We start from the raw sequence: 27,230 nt of genomic DNA, 5'->3' as shown, positions 1-27,230 counted from the left end.
AAATAAACCGCTCTGTTTTGATGCTCAAGTTTACAATTTTGCATTAATTAGCCTATATTGAATATCGTATCCAGTTGCATTTCTACCCAATATTCAACCAATAAATCGATGTATTTTAAACATAAATGCACTTTTTACAGTAGCGCTTCAAACTTTCCATCAGCCCTATTGATTGACAGAACCTTTTTAAAAAAAAAAAAAAAAAAAAAAAATATATATATATGATTTCAGGATTTGCAGAGCATGTATGATTATGATTATAACAAAACAACGCGGGTCATTCTCCATTGGTGGATAATCATATTTTGAGTAGCCTATTAAATGTTACAATAAACGTTTTTTTTTTCCATCAACTTGCTTCTCATCTCATGGCAACTTTGTTGTTTTATCCTCCTTTATTGTTTGTTGTTTATGTGCAGATGTAAAATTGTCCTATAGTCTAATTCCATCACTTCCCCCCTCTCTCCTCCCTACATCTCCCTCCTCTCTCTCTCCCATCCTGGAATCTTATTGATCCAGGAGGAGCTAATTATCTCTTCCCCTCGTGACTGTGTAATCAGCACATGCGCAGTGTGTTAATTCCAGCCATTTTTTGCACGAAAGTAATTAGCAGGAATAAAGACCGGACTGATTTTTTTTCACTCTCTCCTCCTTCCTCGAACCGAAGCCAGGGCGCGTCTGTCGTCTGCAGTACAACCAAAAACAAACCCTTTTAAATGCTTTAAGGAACAGTCAAATACCTCGTTTAACTTCAGCAGCATGATGTGTGAACGCATGCATCTGTGCGAATGGGATCTATAAACGTGTTTACCGGAATACAAAGCGACGCGTCCAAATGTAAGTTTGTATCAGATGACTGTTCTTCCCCGTTATAGTTGATTCTTTGCTCAGCTCATTCATTACGCATTTTATTTACGCAGCGTATTTACAAAAGTATAAACCGTAACACTTACGAACTACATTATGTATGATTATTTTGAATCCCTTGCTTTGTTATTGAGCTTTACTAGTAGCTGTCATTACATATGTATGACATAGTCGCGAATGTAAAGCGCATCCTATTCACTTTCTTTGATGTCAGCGTCTTTCTCGAGTTCGGTTTGAAGTTAGAAAAGCTCTTCTGGTGTTCTCCTACCTGTTTTCTCCAAGAGTTGTCGCCCTCTTGTTAGTTGCAAAAGAAAAAGCCCGAAAAGCGTAAAGAAACGTCCTTTCTGTGTATGCTTTTGCTTAGACGAGTGCTGTTGTTGCTGTTGTGTGTGTCAACACTGACACATCAGGCTCATTTTCAGCGAATGTATCAGTATTGACACGCGCTACGGGTCCAGATCCGTCCGTGTAAGGATACGATACGAAGGAGCCGAAGCCTCTGTGCGTCGTCCGCGTCGCGACGCAATTGAGCCTTATTTTTTTTAAAAAGATAAGCGGTCGCAAGGGTGTAACTTTTTGTTTTTCCGTCTTAAATGAAGTATAGATGGTATAAGAAGAAGAATTAAGCTGGCCCTGATGTTCTGGGCATGCTTGGTCAAGCCTGTTTGGACTTATTCCTTCAACTGTGTGTGTGTGTGTGTATGTGTGTGTGTGGGTGGGTGGGTGTGTTGTCCCCAGAAGTTAGGTAAATATGATAAAACCTAGAAGTCATATAAGGAAGAGAGTATATTTTGTAACATTCTATGAAGCACAAAAGAACTAATAATTTTTTTAAGTTCATAGGATGTGCTGTATGTTTACAAACCTATACTTGTTTAGAGAAAAATGATATCAAATGTTATCAATGATAAATGATTCATAAATAAGGTTAATGTTTTTTATTAGCGAGTGTGTTGTAATTTTAATCAATATATTTATAAAAACAATACAAATCTATAGTATGTCCATATTTAGATAGCTGGATAAACGTGTTGTTTGTGTGTGTGTGTGAGTGTGTGTGAGTGTGTGTGGATGCGCTTGTGTGTGACCGACTGACCGTGTGTTTGGGTATTGTTTTTTCCTGTCCTTTTGTGAATCTGTCACACTGTGACAAATAGTTTCTTCTTTTATACGTTATACAATAGTTTTTTTTGACTTAATAGTTCAGTTGGTTGTTTTTGAGCAGCTGGTCTTATAAAAAGCATGGATGGATTTAGAAAAAAAACAAAAATTGTTTCAAATTGTTCATTTAGCTCACTTAATGTAAGAATGTTCAACTTTTGAAATACAATATATACAATTTTATATTTCTAGGTAAAAATTTTAGTGTTTGGCCTTAAATAGAGTGCTTACACTGGAATAACCAGTTCTACTGCGAGAAAATAAATACTGCCTGTGCTTGAGGAGCAGGTACAAATGAAGCGAGCAGAGACTTTCTTTTGAGAATACACACACACACACACACACACTGACACACACACAAATACACAGGAGATGGTGTGGGGCGAAAGAGGATTGGCTCACAGGTCAGAGTTCACAGAGTTAGGGAACAGGGTGAAAGGAAGAAGATGGGATGAAAGGGCACAGCAAGGGAAGAGAAAAGTGGACTCTGCAGGGTAGCGGTGTCAAACAGATAGTGCTGAGCCAATGAGAGTGTTTAAAGGAAATTGTTCCCGGTTTCATTGAAGCATTTATTTCTTTTACTGCAGTAGCAAAATTTAGTGGATGCACTGTAAAATATCTAAATATATATGGGGTAAATGTTGTTTCTTATTATTCGTATATAATAAAAATATAAAAAAATATACAACAGTCCCATTTTATGGTGTGTATGTAGGTCTTTTTGTTTATTAAATGTGTTAGTAAAGTCTTCAACCTTGCAGGATACTGTAAAGATTGTATAGTTGTTGCTGTGTTTGTAAATAAGGTGTTGCAACATCTGAATAATGAATTGTGTGTGTTCAGTTGTGGGTCTGTGTGCACACACTGCCTTCAGGGTTTGACTTTTTCTGTTTATCATAATAATAGCTGGGGTTGTGGAGAAGTGAGGCACATCGGCAGATCAGTCACTAAGGCCTCTCGAACACACACACACACACACTCGCGCACAGCGCACACACACACTCAGCCAGAGAACAATGCATAGGGGCCCAGCCTGTCAGTTCAAATTCTGCTCTCCATCCACGCCTTAAACAGACCGTGTGTGTGTGTGTGTGTGTGTGTGTGTGTGTGTGTGCGTACGCACAGGAGAAACGAGGGTGATCAGTGATTCTGCCTCACCTCCGTGTTACTGTCAACTCTCACCAGAATTCACTGCAAATATTGAACTATATTACACTGTCTGCCTTAGTCCAGGCAGAAAGAGGTGTGTGCTGTTTGCCGTGGATGTTGATTATATAGAATGAAGGTATAGTTTATAAAAGGTGCATAAACCACAGTCATGCAAAGGTCAGTGGGATTGTTGAACACCTATTCTTGAAAATGGACTAGAAATTGAGACAGACAGCGCCTGTAGTGAGAGACAGAGATTTTGCAGTGTTTTCAAATAATGCTGAAATGTATTTCAGTAGGGGTTCTGTATATTATTACCATTTTTCTTAGATTTATGGAAAAAGGATGGTATTTATTGAAAGAAAAAGGGAAAGCTCTGCATGACAATTTAGTCTCTTTACATATTTAAATATTTACATATGTACTCTTAAATATTATGATGTCATGTTTTACAGTTTGTATTTCCAATATTAATATTAGTATTTGGTTAGTACACACACATGCTATAATATATATATACACATACAAATAATATTACAAATAACATTGTTTTATTCATTATATATAGATAGAAATCCAGTAGCTCATGCATCAAGGGTACATTATTACGTCATGTTGATATTTTAAAAGTTAAGTATAAACAAAGTTTACTTTATTTATATATATATATATATATATATATATAAATATGTGTATATAATATGTATATGTATGTATGTGACCCTGGACCACAAAACCAGTCATAAGGGTCAATTTTTTGAAATTGAGATTTATACATAACCTAAAAGCTGAATAAATAAGCATAAGCTTTCTCACTGATGTATGGTTTGTTATGATATGACAATATTTGGCCGAGATACAACTATTTGAATATCTGGAATCTCAGGGTGCAAAAAAAAAAATCTAAATATTGAGAAAATCGCCTTTAAAGTTGTCCAGATGAAGTCCTTAGCAATGCATATCCACTCACAAAAATACATTTTTGATATATTTATGGTAACAAATTTACCAAAAATCTTAATGTAACATGATCTTTATTTAATATCCTAATGATTTTTGGCATAAAAGAAAAATCGATAATTTTGACCCATACAATGTATTGTTGGCTATTGCTACAAATATACCCGTGCGAAATAAATATATATATATAATATATATAATATATATATATATATATAGGTCTCAACATGACGTCCAACGAACTATTGGATTTCTAACCAGTTGTCACGTTAGTTAATGTTTTAGCATAAAGGAATTTCGGCCCACCTTTCACTATTCAATCAATTCCTGATGGATAAAAAATGTTATTTGTTATATTATTTGTCAACTACCCATTTTCAACAGTAATTATTCTCTAACAGAATGTAATCTCTTGTCAGTTTGTGAGAGCTTGCATTAATCATTTTAATACCAATGATTAAAAACAACATAGCAGTAACATTTATAATTTTTTTCTAGCTAGTCAATTCCATTTTTGTTTTGCATGTTGTTCAGCTCTGCAGGATTATGGATTTTGGATTATGATCTAGCTGTTAAAAGGAGTTAATCTTGCACAAATGTTTTCTTTTTCCTTTCTCATTTCACAGTGCATATACTCGGGTAATGAATGCAGAATATTTACATGAATAATCCTTACAGATAAAAGCTTTAGTACACAGTGCCACTTTCCATTTGATATGTGTGTAACAAGTGCCGCAATTTGACTGTGGAAGAGCAGCATACACAAGCGTTTCCCATGCGTTGTCAGAGGCATAAGATCAAGTCAAATGAATAAGAACTCTTTCAGTGTAGCATTGATTTCATAATCCCGCCGGATCTTGCTGCAGTTTAGATCAATACGTTTACATCACGCTCAGACTTTCACACTAGAAACTGAAGCGTGTGTGACTTACTGTAAGCATACTGACAGAATGCATCACTGTGCGTTTGCCAAACATTGTCCTACATCTCTGCCTATTGGAAACTTAATGTAAGCAAATGTATTTTTTTCCCAGAACTATAATATAAGGCTAATTTTTAAGGAGGCAGCTGTCACAACACTGTCATGGCCCTGCCATAACATTAGCATTACCTTTTGAACTTTGACCCTGCATTTTTGTCTGCCACTTCCTTTTTGCATGTCATACAGGAAGTGCATCAGCATTTTACTTCCTGCTTACATATTTTGTTCTGTGCTGGCTGACTGAACTAGAAACAATTAAAGCCTCAGTTTTCTAAATTAAAAGTCATACATTTTCCCCACCACTCTTGCCCTCTCTTTCGTCCACACTTTCTTTTTTTTTTCTCTCTATCATTCTCTCTCTTTCTTTTGAAGTTTTGCTCCTGAATGGGCTAGTGTCTCTAATGGAAATGGGGCATTAAATCAAAGATCAAAGACAAGCGCACAGCAGAGAGGACAGCTGTCTAAATACAGTGGGAGAAAATGTGTCTGTGTTTGCGTGACTGTGAGAGAGAAGGGTGTGGGGTTAGCTGGTTTAAGTTTGGTTTGATTTGATACTGTCATTTTTCAGTTCAACCCTTGTAACAGTTTTTGTTTTTTGTGTGCTCATGCATTCATGCATGTTGCAAGTGCTTAAAAGGATAAAAACACTGGCACAAAGAAAGATTGTGCGCACACTTGATCATTTTAAATGCTTTTATGATGTCTCTGGTGCTCTGTAGTATAGCCATGTGCTGCTGTGTCATGTTGTAGACATGTAAAGCATGTTTTATAAGGATTAGGTGTGTTGTACGGTCATATCTGTGCAATAGAATGTTTGCTAAGAAACTGAGGCAATATTACATTAGCATTAAAACAGGAAGCTGAGCCCCTGAATCAGCAATCTGTGCTGTGAATGTGAAATCACTCTCTCTAACAAAACGGGGCTTCCCACACAATATCTTTTTTGTCAGGTTAAGCACTTCCTTTCAGCGGTCAGAAAATGTTGCTAGTCAGTCTCAGGAGGTCAAACTAAATATTAAATCAGCTGTTTTATTTTCTATTTAATTTATATGACGTTTGCAACCTTTCTCACAATCAGTAAACATGAAGTAAACATTGAAGTAGACAAAATTAACAGAATAATGCACTATAATGAGATGTTACAGCTTTCATTAAGAGCAAGATTAGTTCAGTGGTTATTAATTAGTGGTTATTAAGGAACTTGTTTCTTATTTGTCCTTTTTTTTTATAAACTAGTAGTAGTAAACTAGTAGTATTTCCCTGCCTTACTGTAAAAACTCCAAAAAATGTTACTTCTTGAGTGCCATAAATGTTCAAATTTTCGCAAAGTGGGAGATTACAGAGATTGCCCACAACATGTGGGTTAATTTTATGTTAGAAAATAATTTAGTCACTAGAAACAAAGGTTTCCTGATTTTAGTTTTGTGCAGTAAAAATAGTTTCCCTGTATATGTTGTTGTTGTTGTTGTTGTTGTTGTTTTAAGGGTTATTGCTGGTACTGTTAGTGTCAGGGTTAATATTAGTTTTTGTGCTGTTTTGTCTAATTCTCAGCCGACATCTTGGTCTTAATCCACACACACGCTTACAGAGAGTAATTGGTTTAAGATGTGTCTTGATTCCAGCTGTGTGCCCCCTATCAGGTATCCCAGAGAGATGGGTAATTAACCTAGCAGCTAATGAGATACATCACTAATTACACCACACACACACACACACATGCACACATAGAGAAAAAAAAAGACTGGATATTCATTGATCTGTACAGGAAGTCTAGTTTGTGACAGCATGGCAGTTTGTTTATGAATATGTATCTCCAGCACTCTATAAGCATTTGTGTTCATTTCAATAATTGGACTCTTATGTATAAGAGCTGTTTATTATTTTTGAAACATTTGGCCCTTTAAGTCCGTTGTTTTAGGTCCAGTTCGAGTTTATATCAGTGAACGCATCCTTTAGCCTGGTGTGCTAGCATCCTGCTCTTGCTTCCAGTAAGATGCTTAGCATTCATGCTATTGATTTTCCCATTAGCACTTTAGCCCCCTCCAGTAGAGAGGATCAGAGAGAGCTCAATATAACAGCTTGAATCTCAGTTCAAGAATCTGCACTCTTCAACATGGAAACAGAGCAATTAGCCCCGAACTACAATCCACAAACTCTGTACTCTCCTCAGACACCTTCTGTGCAAATGCTTGACGTTTGTACACTATTTAGGTGATTTAACTGTAGATAAATCCAGTAATAACGACAAGCACATTTTAATTATTTAACTATAGCCCACGGTGTAACCACAAGGCAGGCTTAAGTCACTACATCATATGTTTGCATTTGTAAAATGTATAAGTTTGTGCTGCTGGTACAATTAAAATGCCTATCCAAATGTGAACCTGTTTCTGCTTAGCATTAATGCAAATTGCAATTATTATAGACGCCTAATATAAGCTGAACCCTGTTGTGATAGGCTGCTTTAATATAATTCAATTTAATTCACTTCAGCTGCTTTACTGATCAAGGCCTGTGGGGGCCGTGTCTCTGGAGAAACCTGGGACTAGAGTCAATAGGGAACTTATTCCAGAGGCACTGTCATGGGGCAATCCCCCGTAGACACGGCCCTATGTTCTGCTCAGTTGCCTAAAGGGAAATATAATTCAGATGGAGGGGGATGGGAGAGCCAGAGACAGACAGAGACATTTAATTGAGCAGATCTTGGTGATTCCAGGAATTGTCTCTCATGTAATATTCAGCTGTCTTTAATACAGCTTGGCAAAGAGCTATTGATCACAGTCGAGACCTTTCTCTACTTTCCTTCATCATTCCAGGGTTGCTTCTCTCTGAATAGTGACATTAAAGTTTGTTATGCTGCTCAAGTTTAAGATACTTCATATGTTGCTGTAATTATGTATCGTGATTTAGTGATTTAATTATGCAAAGTGATTTAGAAAATCATAATGTAGGTGTAAAGTTTGGGTAATTTAACTTTTCTCTCTCTTTCATTCTTTTTCTAGGCCAGGGTGGGATGAATGTGCTCAGTAGCTCAGAGGATGGAGTGTTGTGACTCTGTCTCCAACAATGGAGCCTCTGGCCCCCACACACAACAGCCTCCTGGGCTCTGCAGACCACTGGCCCCCAATCCACTCCTACTGGCCAGAGATCAAGCCATTCATCGGAGCACAGCAACTCTGTCCAAGCAGGGTGGACTAGTGGGGCGGGCCGAGGAGGAGGGACTTGCAGGGAGATATGAAGAAAGAGTTAGGGAAAAACAGGTTAATGAATGTTCAACTAGAGAGATGTTAAAAGATGTAGTGGAGAGGGAGAAGGCAGATGAAGAGGAAGAAGGTGATGATGTGGAGAGACCTATCGGAGAGATCTTGTACCAGCCTGATGGGTCCGCCTGTGTGACGGAGAGTAAACTCACAAGTGGTGTACCCTCCTCCTCGTTAGGTGCCCCTTCCTCCATCATTAGAACCTGTTACATTTCCTCATCTCAAAGCTCCACTCCACAGATTTTTCGTGTCTTCCAAATGCATAACCTTGACGACAGTGATAGTCTAGCTCTGGTGACCCGCCAATCCAAAGATAGTGCTCCTGACGTGGCAGGATCATCAGAGAAAGGGGTGACATGGTCTGGTCTAACCAAACCCATCCTGATGTGCTTTCTGTGTCGGCTGTCTTTTGGCCGTTCACACTTGTTTAGGGCTCATGCTTCTCAGCAACACAACATCACCTTCAGCGATGAAGAACAACATCTGCTCTTGTTTAAACACACCTCTGCCATTTTACAGCCTGCCGGCCCAGGCAACCACCCATTCCTCTGTTTCCTAGAACCAAAAAGGAATTGTGAGTCTGTGGTACCACTTAACCTGGCATCTCCAACCTCTGGGAACAGCACAGAGGACACGGCAAGACGGAAAGAGAATGAAGAGCCTCTGATCTCTAAGCCAGGACTCCCTCTCCTGCCCTCTCCACCCAGAACCTCCCCTGCTACCTCAATACCAAGCCCTGCCAAAGACCCTTCAACCCTGGGAAGAGAGGGCACACAAAGAGGCAAGGAGGACAAGATATGGAAGGATGGAGAAAGTAGTGAGGAGGGAGAGAGGAGATTGTATTTAGAGGTAGGCAGCACTGTAGATGACAGTGCTCACGGTATTAGCAGCAGTAGCGGACAAGAGCACATTACTGAAGCTGCTCTGTCAAACCAAAGCATTTCAAAACCTCCAAACTCTGTAACAATAGCAACCAGCTTTATGAACAACACCAAAACCCTTACAGACTCTGAGTCAGAGTGTGGAACAAGCTTTAACTGCCACGACCCTGCACCTGCTTCCCTTGTTGTGGTAAACCCGTCCACTGTCACTACTACAGAACAACTTGCCAACCAAGAGAGTGCCACAGCAACCGAACCAAATGACCAGTTAGAGAATGGTAGCGCCATAGCAATGGAACCAACCAGTAGGTTGTCTGAAGATGACAAACATGCTGTCACTCATTCTGACCTGCCCAATAATCATAGCCATTCCCCGTCCCCTACACTGAGTCCTACCTTAACCCAGACTAGTCAGCCTATTCTTGAAGAAGGGCACTTGGACACGGCCTCTAGAAAAAGGCTGTTGGTGGCCAGTGACGGAGGCTTTGTTGCAGCTGGGGATGATGTCCAAGGATCATCTTTCAGTTATAGCGTTCAGGCCTCTATGGTACACTCCAGAAACTCCTGCAAGACATTGAAGTGTCCAAAATGCAACTGGCACTACAAGTACCAGCAAACTCTTGAAGCCCATATGAAAGAGAAGCACCCAGAGTCGGAGTCTGAACAGTGTCCATACTGCAGCAGTGGTCAGAGCCACCCACGCCTAGCAAGAGGTGAGACTTATTCTTGCGGATACAAGCCGTTCCGCTGCCAGGTCTGCCAATATTCCACCACCACCAAGGGCAACCTGAGCATCCACATGCAATCGGACAAACACCTCAACAACATGCAGAGCCTGCAGACGCAGTCACATGCACACAGCCCAGCAGCCCAGCCCAATCCTTTAACCCATTCGCATCCTACTCTCACTCACCCCACCCAAGCCAACTCCCCTTCTCCATCTAAGCTTCGGGGACGTGCATCGTGGCGGTGTGAAGTCTGCGACTACGAAACCAACGTGGCACGGAACCTCCGAATCCACATGACCAGTGAAAAGCACACGCACAACGTGCTTCTACTGCAGCAGAACCTGGCACACATGCAACGTCAACGTAAGCACAATGCCACCGAGCTTTACCGCCACTGCCAAGCTCAGACCAAACTGTCCGATGCCATCGTTCCTCTGTCCTGCAATGAAACCTCTTCACAGAAACTCTTTGAATGCATTCTATGTGGCCGCTTTTCCTGTGACACTCTAGAGGAGCTTAGTCAACACCTGACCATGCAGCGTTCATTACCCAATTCCTATTGGAGGAGCACAACCGGAGACACCCATCATTGTCGGCTTTGCCATTATGCCACGCCTTTGCGAGCAAACTTCCAGCTGCACTGCCAGACAGACAAACACGTACAGCGCTACCAGCTAGCTGCACACCTTCGCGAGGCCAGTAGTCAACATGTAAGCATCGAAGAGGAGGAAGAAGAGTGGCGCCTCAGGTGTGTCGCTGCTGGAAGCCAAGTGCAGCTCAGGTGCAATGCATGTGACTACGAGGCCAGCAGCTTGGAGAAACTGAAGCTACACACCATGAACTCCAGACACGAGACTAGCCTGAGACTATACAAGGTAAATCTCACAATTCAAAGCTAGAAACTCTATGTACAAAAAGTCTGAGGCCTGGTATTCCTGTTAGTAAAATCCACAAAAGCCCAAGGCGCCCTCAGTGACGCCATTATTCCCAAAACCTGTAAGGCCTCTCTGGTAATTGAGATAGATTGTATGTTATTTTTTCCCTCCTCCTAATGTGGTCCATTAACTCAGCACATCTCTAATCAGTTTAGAGTTCTGTAAAACAAGTGGACTGGTGTTTCTCACTGTGGTTGTGTGTATGTGTTTTTGTGTCTGACTGTGTGCATGTAATGTTTCACTGGATTCATTTGCTTTGAATCTGTCTGCTTAGCTTTCACCAGACCGCAGACAGTGGGGGAGATTTAGCGTTTATTAGAGCAAAGCATGTTAAGTAACATCTACATAGGTGTTTTTATAGGGTTGTATTGATCCTGCATTGATCTATATTGTGCTGTCAACATTAGAGGAAGCCACATATTGATCATTTATGACTGTATGGTCAATATATGGCTTCCGCTAAAGCACCTTAAGTATGCTGGTGTTGAAATGTGAGATGGGCGAAGTAGAAGAGTGTTTTATTAAGTGATATAACTTCTTTACTTATATCCTTCCTTTCCATTCACTCTCACACTTCATATATGATTAATGTTTATCTTCACTTTCTCTCAGTATTTGCAGCAGCTGGATGGAGTGGAGTCTGAAGATGTCTGGCTGCACTGTGTGCTGTGTGATTTCTCCACTCAGAACAGCCTTTCTTTAGTGCAGCACTCCCATTCATTGAGCCACCAGAGAGGGGAGGGGCTGCTCAGACTACAGCGAATCCAGAAGGGTCTGCAGGATGAGGAGGAGCTTGGTGCCATCTTTACAATCCGAAAAAGCGCTGCTCAAGAAAATGGTATGAGACACACATGCACGATCGCTTTGTTCTCCATATCCAAAGTCGTTTACAATTTATAGAGTTAGCACCAAAAATTGTTTTCAAACCAGTCAAATTTCAAGGGAAGAAAATAAGCAAAACCCAACACACTCATAAGCAGAACACCAGCTTTTGATGCTAGATTAATGTTGGGGAGAAAGTCAGGGAGAATTCCTTAAAACCCAAATCAAAAGACTAACTGTCCCTTGTGTGTTGTGCTCATGACGCTCAAGGCTCTAAAACACAACAGAACAACAGAGGGGGAGGGGCTGACAGACATGCTGAAAAACAGAAAGAATAGAAAAAGAAAGAGGGCAGATATTTACACTGGGGTAATTGAGAAAACCTGGGTGGTGGATGCAATTAGCATTTAGTTCTAACACAAAATAAGCTCAGCTAATGAGTTGAACAATAGCCCGACCTTGGCACCCGGTCCTTGTTTGTGTGTGTATATTTGCATATGCATTTGTGTGTGAGAGTGAGAGAGAAAAAGAAAGAGAGTGAGTGTGTGCTTTTTGTACAGAATGGTAGGAATTGATTTTGGTAATTGACTTGCCAATAATCACATTTGTAACATCTTCACTGGCCAGAAAGAGGCTAAACTAGAGGGTTAGCCAGTCAATGCAGCCAATAAAGGCGCAACCCACTAATGAGGCATGAGTTAATTAACATTCTCAAATTAACATTTTAAAGGAAAGACGGAGGAAAAAGTCTGATAGAGATTCCTAAAGGCTGACAGGTGTTTGTATATATTCATTGTTTATTTTTGTGTTAAGAAAAATGTTATATTTTAATGTTCTTTTTCTCAATTTTGATTAGATTTGTTTACTAATGTTTTTAAATCTCACATTTTTTAAATTAAAAAAGACAAATAGAAAAGCTGCCCTTCCTAAACATGGTACATTTTAAAAAAGAAAAAATACTGAAATACCGTATAGTAGCGTTATATTCCCGATGAGGAGAAATGGCGAACACGCAGCGTACAAGAAAAGGTTAGTAGTCAGTGTGTCGTGTACAATCAATACTAAAGTCAGTGAGTGAGAGTGAGTAGCTGTTTCAGTGTGAATTTGAACCTGTAGGAACATCGGATCAGCGCTGCTTCCGACCTGCTGGAGCGCCGCAGCTGAATGGCTGGTTATTGATCTCTTTAGGAACACCAGGGCATTGCCTAATTTATAATCAATACTGGATCAATGCTGCTGAGCATTTGTATATTGATCCCCGGGACGAGTAGGAAGTGCTGATGAAGTGTGTGTTGAGTGTGCGCCTGGAGTGTGTTAGCATGTGTGGGTGCATCTGATCACTTCATTACTGGCCAAAATGACCTCACCACGCTGAGCCACGGCCATCTGTTTTGTCCAAGAAGCGTCATGAACATTCTAAGTGAATGCACATGTCCCCTTTGATTTTTGATGTGCATTTTCAATGCAACTTCAAAATTAAAATATATGTGCTTTTGATAATTAAGTTACATGAGTAAAAAAAAAAAAGTCTAAAACACACATATGCATTTGATTAAAATTGGCTTATAAATTTGTAGAATTGAAATGTATGAGTTAACTAACAGGTTTCGCATTAAATGGATAATTTGCCATTTTGTCACAATTTGAACATATCATGCAACACATTATGAATTTTCACTAATGATTTCCTTCTGTCCTATACATTTAGTTGCTATTGTTCATTTGATGTATTTATTTTTAATTTCCATCCCTAAGCTTTTTTTGTTGTGATTTTCCCTGTGAGAGATGCTCAACAATAGACTCGTTTTTTTTGGTCAGGTTCGGCGCGGTGTGTGTGACTCTGAGAGAATGACTGAGCGAGAGGGCTCAATGGGGCGGTCGTAACTAGAGCGGATTTGACAGTTTCAGGTTATGTGTTCTGTGTTTATGGGTGTGTTGGTTTGATAGGAAATCAATAGCGTGTCTGTCAGGATAATTGGTGTTCAGATGGCCTTTCTCGCTCTCTCTCTCACCCTCTGTCATAATCACCTTCTCAAAGAATTACCAGAAGATACCTCGGCTTGCCTTTGATTGGTCTGTTATGACAACCCTCATGCATTTTTTTTTTTTTTTTGTTTCCATTTGCCCCCCCCCCATATCCCAACCACCCCCCTGCCCAAAACCCACCCAAATCAACTCTGTTCTTCTTTTCCCTTCCCCCCACATAGCAGAACAATTACTCTGCTAAGAAAGCAGAAAGGCAGAAAGCAAGAGAGAAGAGGATGAGGAGAGGGAGGGAGGGCGTTGAATGGGGTATCTGGTTTAGTGTGTCCCGAGGCTGTGTGTTTTGTACCTACAAAGCTCAGCCGAAGCTTTTAGACGCTGCAAAAGAACAACAGAGCATCATTGCCCTTTTTGAATTTCCATCTTAATGTGAGCATGCTCGCTCTTTTTGATTTTAGAGTTCATCGGGAAGATAAAAACTGTTGATGAAAATATTTAAAAAGACTGTTGTCAAAATATTGTCAGTAAATGCCATCCCACATGTTTTGGATATACACATTCGTTTCAATTTTCAGGGAGTGATTTAGAAAATGCTTCTTTTAGCAAGAAAGCTACAACCAGTACAACAGATTCAAACTGAGCACGATGAGAAGACCTATTGTATGAAGATAATTTTTAAAGGCTGTCATGGCAGCATTGTTTGCCAATTTGTGCTTTGAAATGGACTCTTTGTGTGTGACCCTCCTGACCTCTGATGTATTATCTTCCTCCTGTGACTTCTCAAATCCCCACAGGTCAAATGAAGCTCTGCTGATGCCGCTGACTTTAACTCATCCTCCTCCTGATTTTCTTCTCATATATCTTTCTTTGTATTTTTACTGTAGAAGATCAATATATTTAGCTTCTTTTGTGTGAAAGAGAATTTGTAGATTACTAGCTACAGTATTGTGTCGGTCTGTCTGTTAATGTGTTTGAGCAGGTTGGTTGGGTCTCGCCGAGCTAGTGTAGACTGACCCCTATAGGTTAGAATGTGTTCCTGCATTCAGCCTTGTTTTGCAGTGGCTCATGCACGCAAGAAATTTTTTGCAATGACCAGTTGCCTTGAAATCAAATAGTGGGCCTGATAATTCAAATAGTAAAGAAACAACCTTGAGTGTGTACATATGAATTTTTCTATTGTGATGTACTCTCTGAATATATACATATTTTTTCTCTTCAGCTCTTCAAGGAGATCAGAATGGGATGGACTCTCCCACTGAGATTACGGCTAACCAAGAAGACAGAAGTAAACATGGAGACATAATGGGGGAAAAAACAGGTCTTTACCAAAATGATGTTTTTTTGTTTGTTTGTTTCAGCTGGTTTTGCTTCAGGACCCAGATTTTACATTAGATGCTGTGGTGACCCCACACCAATATTGTTTGTTTATCTTATTAATATTACCATATCACCAATTGTGTTATTTGCATTGTGCATTGTTGTTTTCCCTGCTGTCCATGATACAAACCAAGAACCACTGTTTTACAATAAGCTTAGTGTTGTTAAATAATAATTTTGTTTAACATTATCGCTAAACTTAAAAATTTCTGTTTGCTTCTTTTTTGCTCTTAGAAGGATTCATTCAAACGGAGGTGGAGCAAAATGAGTCATCTTCCAGTCCTAAGCGTCCCTCATCTGGATCTGACGAGTCAGTTGAGCTCTCTCTCTGCAAACGGCCACGAATACAAGAAGAGGTCTGCTGGAATACATTCTGCACTATTTTTTTTTATAAAATGTAACCTTGTATTGCAGTGTTTATTTTACAAGTTCTTAAAAAGTGCTATTAGACTACTGATGCTGCATTCCATATTATTGTTTACATAAGATAGATAAACAACATTGGCTTGTCTATTAGTTTTCTGTATGACTAGCATAATAGTATAAATGAGTAGTTAGGGTTATGGAATAATAATATGGTAATTTAATACTAATTTAATTAAATTACTAATAACTATACCATTGTGCAAGGAATAAGAATAGAAACAAAGCCTAATATTATTTAAAGATATACTGCAAAGACAGTATGCAATTCTTGTACCTCTGTATGTAATTATTGTTCTTCTATAAGTGTTTCTGTTTGTTTCCTCTCATTCAGATGCGGCAGTGTCCATTCTGTCGGTTCCGTCATACTGATATTGAGCGTCTTAGGAGTCATGTGATGAACCAGCATGCAGTTCAGCCTGCTCTCCGCTGCCCACTGTGCCAAGACACACTGCACAGTATTGCCCTCTTGCGTACCCACCTCACACAGCTGCACAGTGTCACTGCAGACTGCACTCAGAAGCTCATCAACACGGTGAGGGGGGAAAAGACAGTACGCATGTATCATGCAGATTTAGTATTTTAGTGCTATATAAATAATTAAAGCAACCAGAGATTTTAAACAATAACACATGTCCAATTCTCACAGCAAAAACAATTTTTATTAGTTCTGTTCCCTAGTAAAAACATCTAAACTCCCTTAAAACAAGATGAATTGCTTTGGGTATTAAGAATCTTTTAAAGACAATATGTTTTGAATTTTTTTTTTTTTTTTTTTTTTTTTATCCCATAGGCAATATTTACTGATGTTAAAACAGAATGGATTTTTAATCTTTTAAAAGGATTTTTATGTTTACTAGAGGGGCAAGCCAAATAATCAGCTGATATTTGGCAATTTTGAGAAGTTTAAAAAATGGGTAAATATTGCATAGTGCTTGATTAAATTCTGCAATTTTGTGTAGCCTGCATCTTAGTCGCTTATGTTATATTAGCCATCAGCCATGCTGCTTTCTAGATATTAATATTAAAAAAATCAGTGGACCGCTATTTTTATACATGGTGTAAAAATTGTATTTATGCAAGAAAATGTTTAGCACAATGTCCATGTGTGTATACGGAGGGGTGTTTAAACCCTCAGTGACTCCAGCACGAGCGAACGGAGACAAGTAATGACATTGAGTGGGGGGAGGGGAGAGGTAGCTGCCTCAGATCCAATGAATATTAAAATTAGCTTTTTTTATCTGCAGAATATAAATTGATACTAATGCACCCAGAGCTTGTTTGAACCTGAAGCAGACATGCCTCACTGTTTCTGAAAGGTTGGACATTTTTTGCCAATTCAGTCAGCTTGCGCTGAGTGCTTTTTCTTGCGTAAAAGGCTTTTCTGTCTTTTTTTTTTTTTTCTTTCCATTTCATGTGTTCTTCCCTCTCCTATCTTTCTTGGTCTTCCTTGCCCTCTGTTCTGCCATCTCTCTTGATTTCTCTCTTCGGCACTTGCCGTTCCTCTCCCCTTCCCCAGCTGAACTGAAATACAGTAATGAAAATAATTGTGCTTCATTAGTTCTGAGCCAGTGCTAGGTGATTTTCGTTATGAACCGTGCCTGGTAATTATGTTCTAAATTAAATGTGACCTTGAAGAGGACTTGTGTGCTGCTTTGTGTCCCTTTAATACAGCACTTTCCTGAAATGGTGTGCTTTGTGATGGAAATAGCAGCCATTTTGTTTGGTTGCTCTCCCTCCCTCTCCCCCCCTTAAAGTTGCATTGATTTACACATTTTAAATTTGAGTGGGTACAGGAGGAGAGAAGGAGAGGAAGATAAATAAAGTGGCTTTTTTACATCCAAAGTTAGCTAATTGTGTTGTCATGGACCAAAGAGGGCTTCCATTCATACTTAACCTTTGAACTGCTTTAAGTGTTGGTTCATGACTGCGATTCCATTTTGCTTTCTGAAGTTAAGGGTCTATTCTCTTGCACGATGCATCGTTAATGCACACGTAGCAGGAACACGGCATAATGACCAATCATTTTCAGAGATAACAATCAAATGACTTAATAATGAGATTTTGTGGATTAATTAATCCACAAAATGGATTTATCAAACCTATTATGATTTCTTTTTTCCCTTGTGATCAGGTGATTGCTTCAGACGTGCTGCCAGAGAAGATGTTTTTACCAGTGCACAACTCTGATACACAGCTAATAAATGCTAATGAAACAAAGAGACTGGATGGTTAGTATAAATATTACTTTTTGAAAATAAATAAATAAATAATCTAGGTTGAGCATGGTTCTTTGTTTGTCATAATTTTAAATAAGGTTGACAGTTATGATCTGACTCAATAATTAGTCTGAAGGTGATTTATCAATATTTGTGCTTGGTTTAATTACTAAATTATGATTTTAATTAATTTTGCTTAATTATATATTCAGAGCAAACCTTTTTCTGTTTATTCTTTAGAAATTTCAACCGATGCCGAACCTGAGAGAGGTACCACACCTCACTTGGAGGCAGCAAAAATCTATAAACAACCATCAGAGGATGCAGAATCCACAAAGGAAAACAATGCTGCTTTTCCTTGTTGGCACAAGGGCTGTAACAAAGTCTTTACATCCTCAAGTGCACTCCAGACACACTTCAACCAGCTTCATAGCCAGAAATCTCAAACGGCAATATCTGATCGCCACATTTACAAGTACCGGTGTAATCAGTGCAGCCTAGCATTCAAAACCCCTGAAAAGTTGCAACTGCATTCTCAGTACCATGCTATCAGAGCTGCCACCATATGCTGCCTCTGTCAACGCAGTTTTCGTACAATGCAGGCCCTTCGGAAACACCTTGAGACAAGCCACCTGGAGCTAAGTGAAACCCAGATACAGCAGCTTTACGGTGGTTTAATGATGAATGGTGACACCCTGATCTCCGGAGACCAAACATTTGGTGAAGAGGAGGGATCACCAGAAGAAACTGAGATGAAAGATGATGAAGAATGTGATTTGGAGAAAAAACTAAGTCCTACAGACAATGATTCAAGTTTGGTTAAAGATAATGCTGAATGTGACCCCAAGCAGCCTGTTTTTCCACTTAGAAAGGGCCCGAATATCACAATGGAGAAATTTCTGGATCCATCGAGGCCTTTCAAATGTACTGTTTGCAAGGAATCTTTCACCCAGAAGAATATTCTCTTGGTTCACTACAACTCGGTGTCACACTTACACAAACTTAAACGGTCTCTGCAGGACACGTCAACTGGCTTGCAAGAGCCTGTCAACAATGCAGACCACAAGCCATTTAAATGTACTATTTGCAATGTAGCATATAGTCAGAGTTCAACCTTAGAGATTCATATGCGTTCTGTCTTGCACCAGACAAAAGCTCGTGCATCCAAGCTTGATTCATCCACTTCTAGTTCTGAATCTGTTGGCCCTCCCCCAGGCAAGGCATTTTCCAGCACCCCTGCAACCATGAAGCCTGCTACTTCCATGAGCAATGCTGGTCTAAGCCACCAACAAAACACTGAACTCAATGGCACACCTGTAAACCCAGACACCAGCCATCCTTCAACATCTGACATGAGGAAGAAGTTGGTAAACATGATTGATTCAGCTGCCAAGCAACAACAGGTGTCATTACAACAACAACAGCAGCAGCAGTTAGCCCAGGCTCAAGCCCATCTCCAGCAAGAGTTCCAAAAGAAGGCTGCTCTTCTTCAGTCCCATTTATTTAATCCTGCACTTTTACATCCTTTTCCTATGGCAACAGAGGCTCTTCTTCCAGTGCAGCAGCAACAGCAATTGCTTCTTCCTTTTCTTATTCCAGGAGGAGAGTTCCGCATGAATCCAGAGGTGAACCTTAAAGGCTCTGGTCTAAACTTAAGCACATTAAAACCTACTGTAAATGAGGATACTGCTGAGTCTTCCAAAAAAGATGGCTCGAAATATTGTTCTAAACAAAAACAAAATGAAGATCTGGTAATTCGTCCTGAAATTAATGAACAAAAACTGACCAGTGATCCACAGTGTGTGAAGGATGGAGATGAACAGAACGGTAATGAAGGTTCAAAAGAAATCGATAATGTGGGTATCAAAGAAAAAACACATCATCCCAAAATGCAAGAAAATGAAGATGTAAACAAAGAGATGTCAACTAGTGGGGAGGGTTTTGATGAATTTCTTCCACCCAGAATAGCCCATGATGCCCCTGGAAATGCTTCAAAGGTTTTGCTTGAAAACATTGGTTTTGAGTTAGTCATGCAATTCAATGAAAATAAGCAACGATATCAGAAAAATCTTACTGAGGCGATACCAAATGGTGGGGATGTGTCTGACACCAAAGAGGTGGATCATATAGAAGGCATGGAGAAGCTAGAGTGTGAGTCTTGCGGGAAGCTTTTTTCAAATGCACTGATTCTGAAGAGCCATAAAGAGCAGATTCATCATTCCATATTCCCTATCAAGTCATTGGAGAAATTTGCCAAAGACTACAGGGAGCAATATGACAAACTCTTTCCACTGAGACCTGCAACTCCAGAGGCTTCTCCTGTCTCATCCCCTTCTCCTACACCTCCTATGATTCCCAACCCTTCAGTGCAGCAGCCACAACAGCAACAACCAGTGCAACCAATTGTACCTGTTTCTACACTCAGTGCTACTCCTGCTACTGTCTCCATTCCTCAAGTTAAAGCTCCATTATCTCAGATTCCCTTACCCATGGAACTGCCACTCTTCCCCCCACTCCTAATGCCCCCCATAACTTTGCAAGCTTTAACTCCTCAGGGCCCTGTCCATCTGCCCCCAGTGGAGGCCGGCTTGAGTCCTGATTTGACACAGCTTTATCAACAACAGTTAACTCCACCCATGTTACAGCAGCAAAATAAAAGACCTCGAACCAGGATCACGGATGATCAGCTAAGAGTCCTGCGTCAGTATTTTGATATAAACAATTCTCCAAATGAAGACCAAATCCATGAGATGGCCAACAAATCTGGTTTGCCACATAAAGTCATAAAGCATTGGTTTCGGAACACTCTATTTAAAGAACGCCAGCGCAACAAGGATTCTCCATATAACTTTAGTAACCCTCCCATCACAACACTGGAAGATGTAAAGGTGGATTCTAGACCACCCTCTCCTGAGCCACCAAGACAAGAGTTTTATGGGGGTAAGAGGTCCTCAAGAACCAGGTTTTCTGACTATCAGCTAAGATTATTGCAGGATTTTTTTGATGCCAATGCATACCCCAAAGATGATGAGTTTGAGCAACTGTCCAACCTCCTTAATCTTTCTACCCGTGTGATTGTGGTATGGTTTCAAAATGCCAGACAAAAAGCTCGGAAGAACTATGAGAACCAAGGAGAGGGAGTGAAGGACAGTGAACGCAGAGACTTATCTAATGACCGCTACTTTCGTACTTCCAACAACAATTTCCAGTGTAAGAAATGCAACATAGTCTTTCAACGCATTTTTGATCTCATTAATCATCAGAAAAAACAGTGTTACAAAGATGAGGAGGAGGAAATGCAGAATGATCAGAATGACACTTTCATGGATTCTAAGACTGAGTGTCATAGTCCAATATCTGGACCCTCTTGTTATACACAAGCAACTTCTTGCTCAAGCCCCTCCAGTTCTGTGTCTAGTACTATTATGAAGTCCACTGATTCTGAGCATATGCACACAAGTCTCACTAGAGAGCTTGAACAAGCAAATGAAGCATCCTCTGACCCTAAACAGGCTGTTACTATCAACACTGAGTTAGAGGAATTGGAGAACAGAATGCAGCAGCCAAAGCCTCTCTGTGAGGAGAACCAAAATATAAGCACAGAGATTCACTCTCACTCACCTCCTAAACAACAACAGGTTTCCTGCACGTCTGAAACAAACCCAGCTCCCTCACAGAGCTCCCAAAACATTTTTAGTCCTTTAGAGATTCCTTCATCTGAGCAACAACTGCAACAGAAACCAGCCCAGGATATGAGCCCTTACCACTGCATCCAGTGTAAATTGAGCTTCCCCTCTTTTGAACATTGGCAAGAGCACCAGCAAATGCACTTCCTTACACAAAGTTACTTTCCCAGCCCACAGTTCCTCGACCGTCCTGTAGACATGCCTCTTATGCTGTTTGATCCTGCTAATCCCCTACTTGCAAGGCATCTGCTTTCAGGAACAATTTCTCAGATAGTGGCAAATCCACCTGCAGTGACGACCATTCCAGATTCAACAATAAACTCTCTGAAGAGGAAACTTGAAGAGAAAGCAGGAACCAGTTCTATGGAAAATGATTGGGAAAATAATGGGGAGGAACCCCAGCGAGACAAACGTATGAGGACCACCATAACACCAGAGCAGCTAGAGGTTTTATATCAGAAATACCTTTTGGACTCCAATCCAACACGCAAGATGCTTGACCATATCTCCAGCGAGGTCGGGCTTAAGAAAAGAGTGGTTCAAGTCTGGTTCCAAAACACCCGAGCTCGTGAGAGGAAAGGCCAGTTTCGGGCATTGGGACCATCTCAAATCCATCGTCGTTGCCCATTCTGTCGAGCTCTCTTTAAAGCACAGACTGCTCTTGCTGCTCACATACGTTCACGTCACTGGCATGAAGCAAGGAATGCAGGGTATAGTATGGCAATGTCTAGTATGACTCAAGATCAGGAAGGTTCTCAAATTAAATCTGATCTCTTTGATTTAGCCAATTATTCTCAGTTTTTGAGCTCCACTGATGATGCAGATTCTCCAGCATGCAAAAGCATGGACCTGTCTTCACATCAGCAGCGTCTGAGCCCAAAACCTATAAAAGGTGAGGGTATGGAAGATTTTGAGATGCCTTCCATGTCAGTTTATCAGACTTTTGTACAGAGCAAGCTGAATAACTGTGAGGCTAACACAAACACGACCGATGACCATACAACTGATGAAGGAAATGACTCTCTAGAGGGTAAACATGGCAGTATCGACCACATGTCTCCCAGCACTGAAAGAGAGGCTTCTTCTGAAAGTGATGAAAAGATGTCTTCTGGTTTGGTTAGCCCTGCAATGAGCTTTAATGCTAAAGATTTTGATAATGATTTAGTCCTAGATTACAGTGAAAATTCCAGCCTGGCTGATCCAGCTTCACCATGCCCTGGTAGCTCCAACAGTCAGGGCTTTGATAATGACAGACACAGCCAAAAACGCTACCGCACTCAAATGAGCAATCTGCAGGTGAAAGTGCTCAAAGCCTGCTTTAGTGACTATAAAACCCCGACAATGCTTGAGTGTGAAGCCTTGGGCAATGACATTGGTCTTGCCAAGAGGGTGGTTCAGGTGTGGTTTCAGAATGCTCGTGCCAAGGAGAAAAAGGCCAAGCTTAGCCTTGCAAAACAGTTTGGTACAGAGAGTACTTCTATTGATAGACCTAAGACTGAATGTACTCTTTGCTCGGTTAAATACAGTGGCTGCTTGTCTATTCGTGACCATGTCTTCTCCCAGCAACATCTTGCTAAAGTTAAGGAGGCTCTGGGTGGCCAGATGGAGAGGGACAAGGAATATTTGGGTTCAGTATCTGCTCGCCAGCTGATGGCTCAACAAGAGGTGGATCATCCAAAAAAAACAAGTGACATTCTGGGACTTGTCCAACCACAAGCTATACTGAGCTCAGTGGGCCTCAACCAAACTGCCCTTCATTGTCTGAGCCAGTCTTCAGTTTACTCAAGTCTACAGACGCAGCCCACTACAAGCATACGAGGTGGTAGCAGCACAATGACTGAGGGTGTTTCTTCCATAAAAACAGGTATGTTTAATCTACACTTTGTTTTTTAATTAATTTACTTAAAATTCTGATCTTTTGTAATCCATGCTTTTTTTTTCTTAATTCATTATCGCAGAAGGTGCCAGTGACCCTCCTGTAAATGAGCTGACCCGCAAGCCAAACGTGATGTCCTCTTCTGCCATATCAGCTATGGATGACAAAGATGTAGTTAGCACAACCAACTCTGTCTTGACCCCAAAGACCACGGAACAAGAACTTCAGTTACCCAAAGAAAATGATACTGGGAGTAACAGAATTCCCACAAACAAACTTGACAGTTCTCCATTGGGAAATGCTACTCGTGCAAATTCTTCTTGCAACAGTAAAGAAAAGTCTGACTCTTCCAGATCAACAGTATCTACTCCAAATACTGGAAGGGAATATGCCATGGACCCAACTCAGCTACAAGTTCTTCATGCAGCAATGAAAACTGACCAAGCTGCTCTGCTCCCTAGTCCCCTCCTGCCCTGTCTGATGCCTGGCTTCCCTCCACTTTTTTCTCCCCATATTCCCACACCTATGCCTGGAGGCCTCCTGCAGCCCATGTTTGGCATGGAAAGCATGTTCCCATATGGTCCAGTCTTGCCGCAGGCTCTAATGGGGCTGTCCCCAGGCTCCATTCTCCAGCAATATCAACAAAATCTGCAGGGTGCACTGATGCAACAAAGACTGCAGCTGCAACAGAAACAGTTAGTGAAGCTACCAGAGAAACCAAAACCTAGCCAAATCTCTGCTCGCCTCCATGCAGAGGACATCATTTCATCCAAACGTGACAAGAAGCAAGGCACACTCAATGGCACAGATTCCCCCTTCATAAACTCTGTCAACACTAAGCAGCCAGATGTGGATAACAACTTTCTTCTAAGCCACTGTATTGTTTCCAAAACAGAGTGTAGAACAGAAGGCAAGGATGGTCATCTTTATGACTGTCTCGCCTGTGAGGTGTCTCTCACTGGGAATGCAGAGCTCATCAAACATCTAGAGTTCCCTCAGCATAGACACAAAGTGGCAGAGAGACTGAATGCCAAAGAGCATGCTTCTCCTCAATTACCTCACGTCAGTCCCTCATCTACCTCTCAGTCAAACCCATCCAGTGAACAGAGATCCTCTTCAACTGCCCAGTCTTCTTTAGGGATTCCTTCTGAAACCTCCATCCCTACCCCAGCCAGTTCTGACCAGACCAGTAGACGTCTCCAAAGCTCACCCCTGACTTCAGCTTTACCTGAGGCTTCCCAAAGCTCACAGGCTTCTCACTCACATCATGTTCTTTCGCCTTCAAATGTTACCTCAAGCCTGACAAGCCTTGCAAAGACATGTCACATAAAACCAATAGACTCTGTGGATGGGCGTTGCGACAGCAACGAGTCAGAGGAGGGACAAGACTCGACATAATATATTGGAGCAAGAGGTTTGATGCTTTTCATAACACTCGTTTTTATGGCTTTGAAGCCTCAGAATAGACTCCATGAGATTAAAAAAAAACAAGAGGAAAGTAAAACAAAACGTCTCCACTGTAGATTATACTGGGGAAAAGATATGACCCGGAGCTAGTTTGGCAGACTGTTTTAAAAGGACTGAATCCAGTAGGATCCAACTTGCATTACCAGTGCTTGTAACCAAAAACAAGTGTCAGTAGAATGTTTTTTTCCATTTCAATATGCTGGTTTTTAATGAAAACTTGAGTATATGTAAACTGTTTGAAAACTAAAGGGTGCACAGCTAAAGACTGGTGAAGAACCTAAGATGGTTTCATGATTACTTAACTAACCAAAAGTCTGTTTATAACGTGTAAGTTTTAACAGACACCCATAAAACACCCACACTATTTTTTTGCCCTGTCAAGTGTTAAAATATTATATTATTGGCTTAATGAAGTGATGTAATGTTTTTGATGTTGTCTTCTCTCAGGTCAACAGCTCTCAATTTTGTTCTGTTACAAGACATACCAATAGAAAATATATTAAGCCCAAAAGAAATGTGTAATGAATGAAAACGTACAATTCTGATTTGTATTCAAAGTCCTGAAACTAAGCTAGTAGATGTTCACTTTTTTTTCATGGACATGTATTTGTCCAGACACAAAGCGTATTGCAGACCGTTGTAAATTGTGGAAAAATATAATTTAGTTTTTTTTTTTTTCTTTCTGAAAAATGACAAAAAACATTCTGTGTTAATGATAGATAAATGTATGAACATTTTGGTGTTGCGTAGATTGTTGAATTCAAATGACTTAATTGTATGGTAGGTTTAAAACAAATGACTTGTATATTTAACTTTTGTATTGTCCCAGTCAAAGACACTTGAGGCTGTTTAGCCATGCTCATGTTAAAACATAGCATTTACCCTCTAATGCTGTTGAAAATTGTCACTGTACAACCAACTTCCTCTCCTGCACTGAGCCAAGTTGAAAGACCCTATCTGTGTATGAATTAGATCGATGACATCTAAGATATTTTCTATTTTTGTTGTCTTTTAAACAGAACATTTCGATTGTGCACTTATCTTTTTTTTTTTCTTCTTCTTCTTTTGCCTTCAATGCTGTAATTTCACTTAAGGCAGTAGTTTTTTTTATTTCTCCTTCAGTACACGGTATTTTATTTCTTAACATTTCTGCACTTGCCATGACTAACAATAACAATGACGCTATTATGAAACAATAATAACTTACAGTATTGCTTTAATGGAAAATCCAAAGATAAAGTAGTCTTACCATTGGTGCATACAAAGGATGGAAAAAAAAACTTTATACTTTAAAAAATATTACTGTTTTTAAGGAATGGAAATCTTTTTAGATGATGGAGCCAGCTATGAGAATACTGTTTTAGCTAACTTATTAGAACATTTGTGACCTCATATATAAAACAACCAGAGAACCAAAAATAAAAACAAAACAGAAAGCTTACTCTGAGGATATGGGACAGCACTGTTTGTGCAGCCATTGTAGTTTGTATTATAGAGGTGGAGATCACACAGTTTGCTTCTCTGTGTCTGGCCTTTCTTTTTGTCTGGTTATCTCTTTTGATTTCATTTCTTATTGTTTGTTCTACTAAATGTACTGGGTCTAATTGTTGAGGAAATAGAGTGTGCTGCTAATGTAGGTTTGTACTAAGATGCATGCTTGATTTTGCTTTTTGCTGAAGCTTTAATGACGACCGTCAGTAGCCACAAACCCTGTCCCTGTTCCACCGCAGTTCTGTCCACACATGACTGTGAAGACTGTGACTCTCCATAAACTACATTATGTTCTCCTCTTAGCCAACCAATGTTGAAAACCAATGATGATATATTTATACAAAGTTTGCATTCCAAATATCACATTTGTCATTTGAATTGATTTTCTTTTTTTGTTGTTGTTGTTGTATTCTGCTTCTAAGGGGACTGTAACGTATGCTCTCACTCCTAAGTCTGGACCTGCTGTGAGAGACTGTTTTCTCTGCGTGTTCCTGGAAATGTTATTACTGTAGCGATCGCCAAATAATGTACGTTCATGATGCACTTGTGTTTATTCATGTGACTCACTGGGCTAATGTCTCCTGTCCTCTTATATACAAGCATTCAAAGTGAATAAAATCTGTTTCCTTTTAATAATTTGGCATGTCTCTATGGTCCTCGGGGTGCCTAGGCAATCTGTCTTTTTAAAAGATATTTTTGACTCCCCTGTCTGACAAATTGAAAGTTGCAAGTAACATATTTTCACTGAAAATGCACACCAAATTTGTAGTGATCGAAGTTCTGTGATTTGATCATATGCGTTTCTGCTATGTCCTTAATCTGATTGCATGCACCCTACTCTGCTGAGGCAGTGCAAAGGAGACGGGCAATCATCCAAAGCACTAGAAATCAATGGAGGTTAAACGAGACAAAATCAATGCAGCTAAAGTTCAAACCGAGATTCAAGTTCATGTGTATTAGCAA

General features: G+C 40.2%; 1 protein-coding gene across 1 annotated transcript; it reads left to right on the top strand.

The window, feature by feature from the left end:
• The first annotated feature begins 469 nt into the window (after positions 1-469).
• Positions 470-26,903, top strand: zfhx3a (zinc finger homeobox 3a). Its single transcript, XM_051869823.1, has 9 exons — positions 470-837; positions 8,122-10,863; positions 11,536-11,761; positions 14,948-15,046; positions 15,340-15,461; positions 15,863-16,063; positions 17,663-17,759; positions 17,988-23,297; positions 23,392-26,903. Exons 2-9 carry the CDS (start codon positions 8,137-8,139, stop codon positions 24,705-24,707), a joined length of 10,098 nt encoding a protein of 3,365 aa, XP_051725783.1. The 5' UTR covers positions 470-837; positions 8,122-8,136; the 3' UTR covers positions 24,708-26,903.
• Positions 26,904-27,230: the final 327 nt, after the last annotated feature.

The sequence above is a fragment of the Ctenopharyngodon idella genome, chromosome 18 (assembly GCF_019924925.1).
Source record: "Ctenopharyngodon idella isolate HZGC_01 chromosome 18, HZGC01, whole genome shotgun sequence".
In the NCBI taxonomy this organism is placed as follows: Eukaryota; Metazoa; Chordata; class Actinopteri; order Cypriniformes; family Xenocyprididae; genus Ctenopharyngodon; species Ctenopharyngodon idella.
The sequence above is the reverse complement of the archived record's forward strand: the minus strand, read 5'-3'. Positions and strand labels throughout refer to the sequence as shown.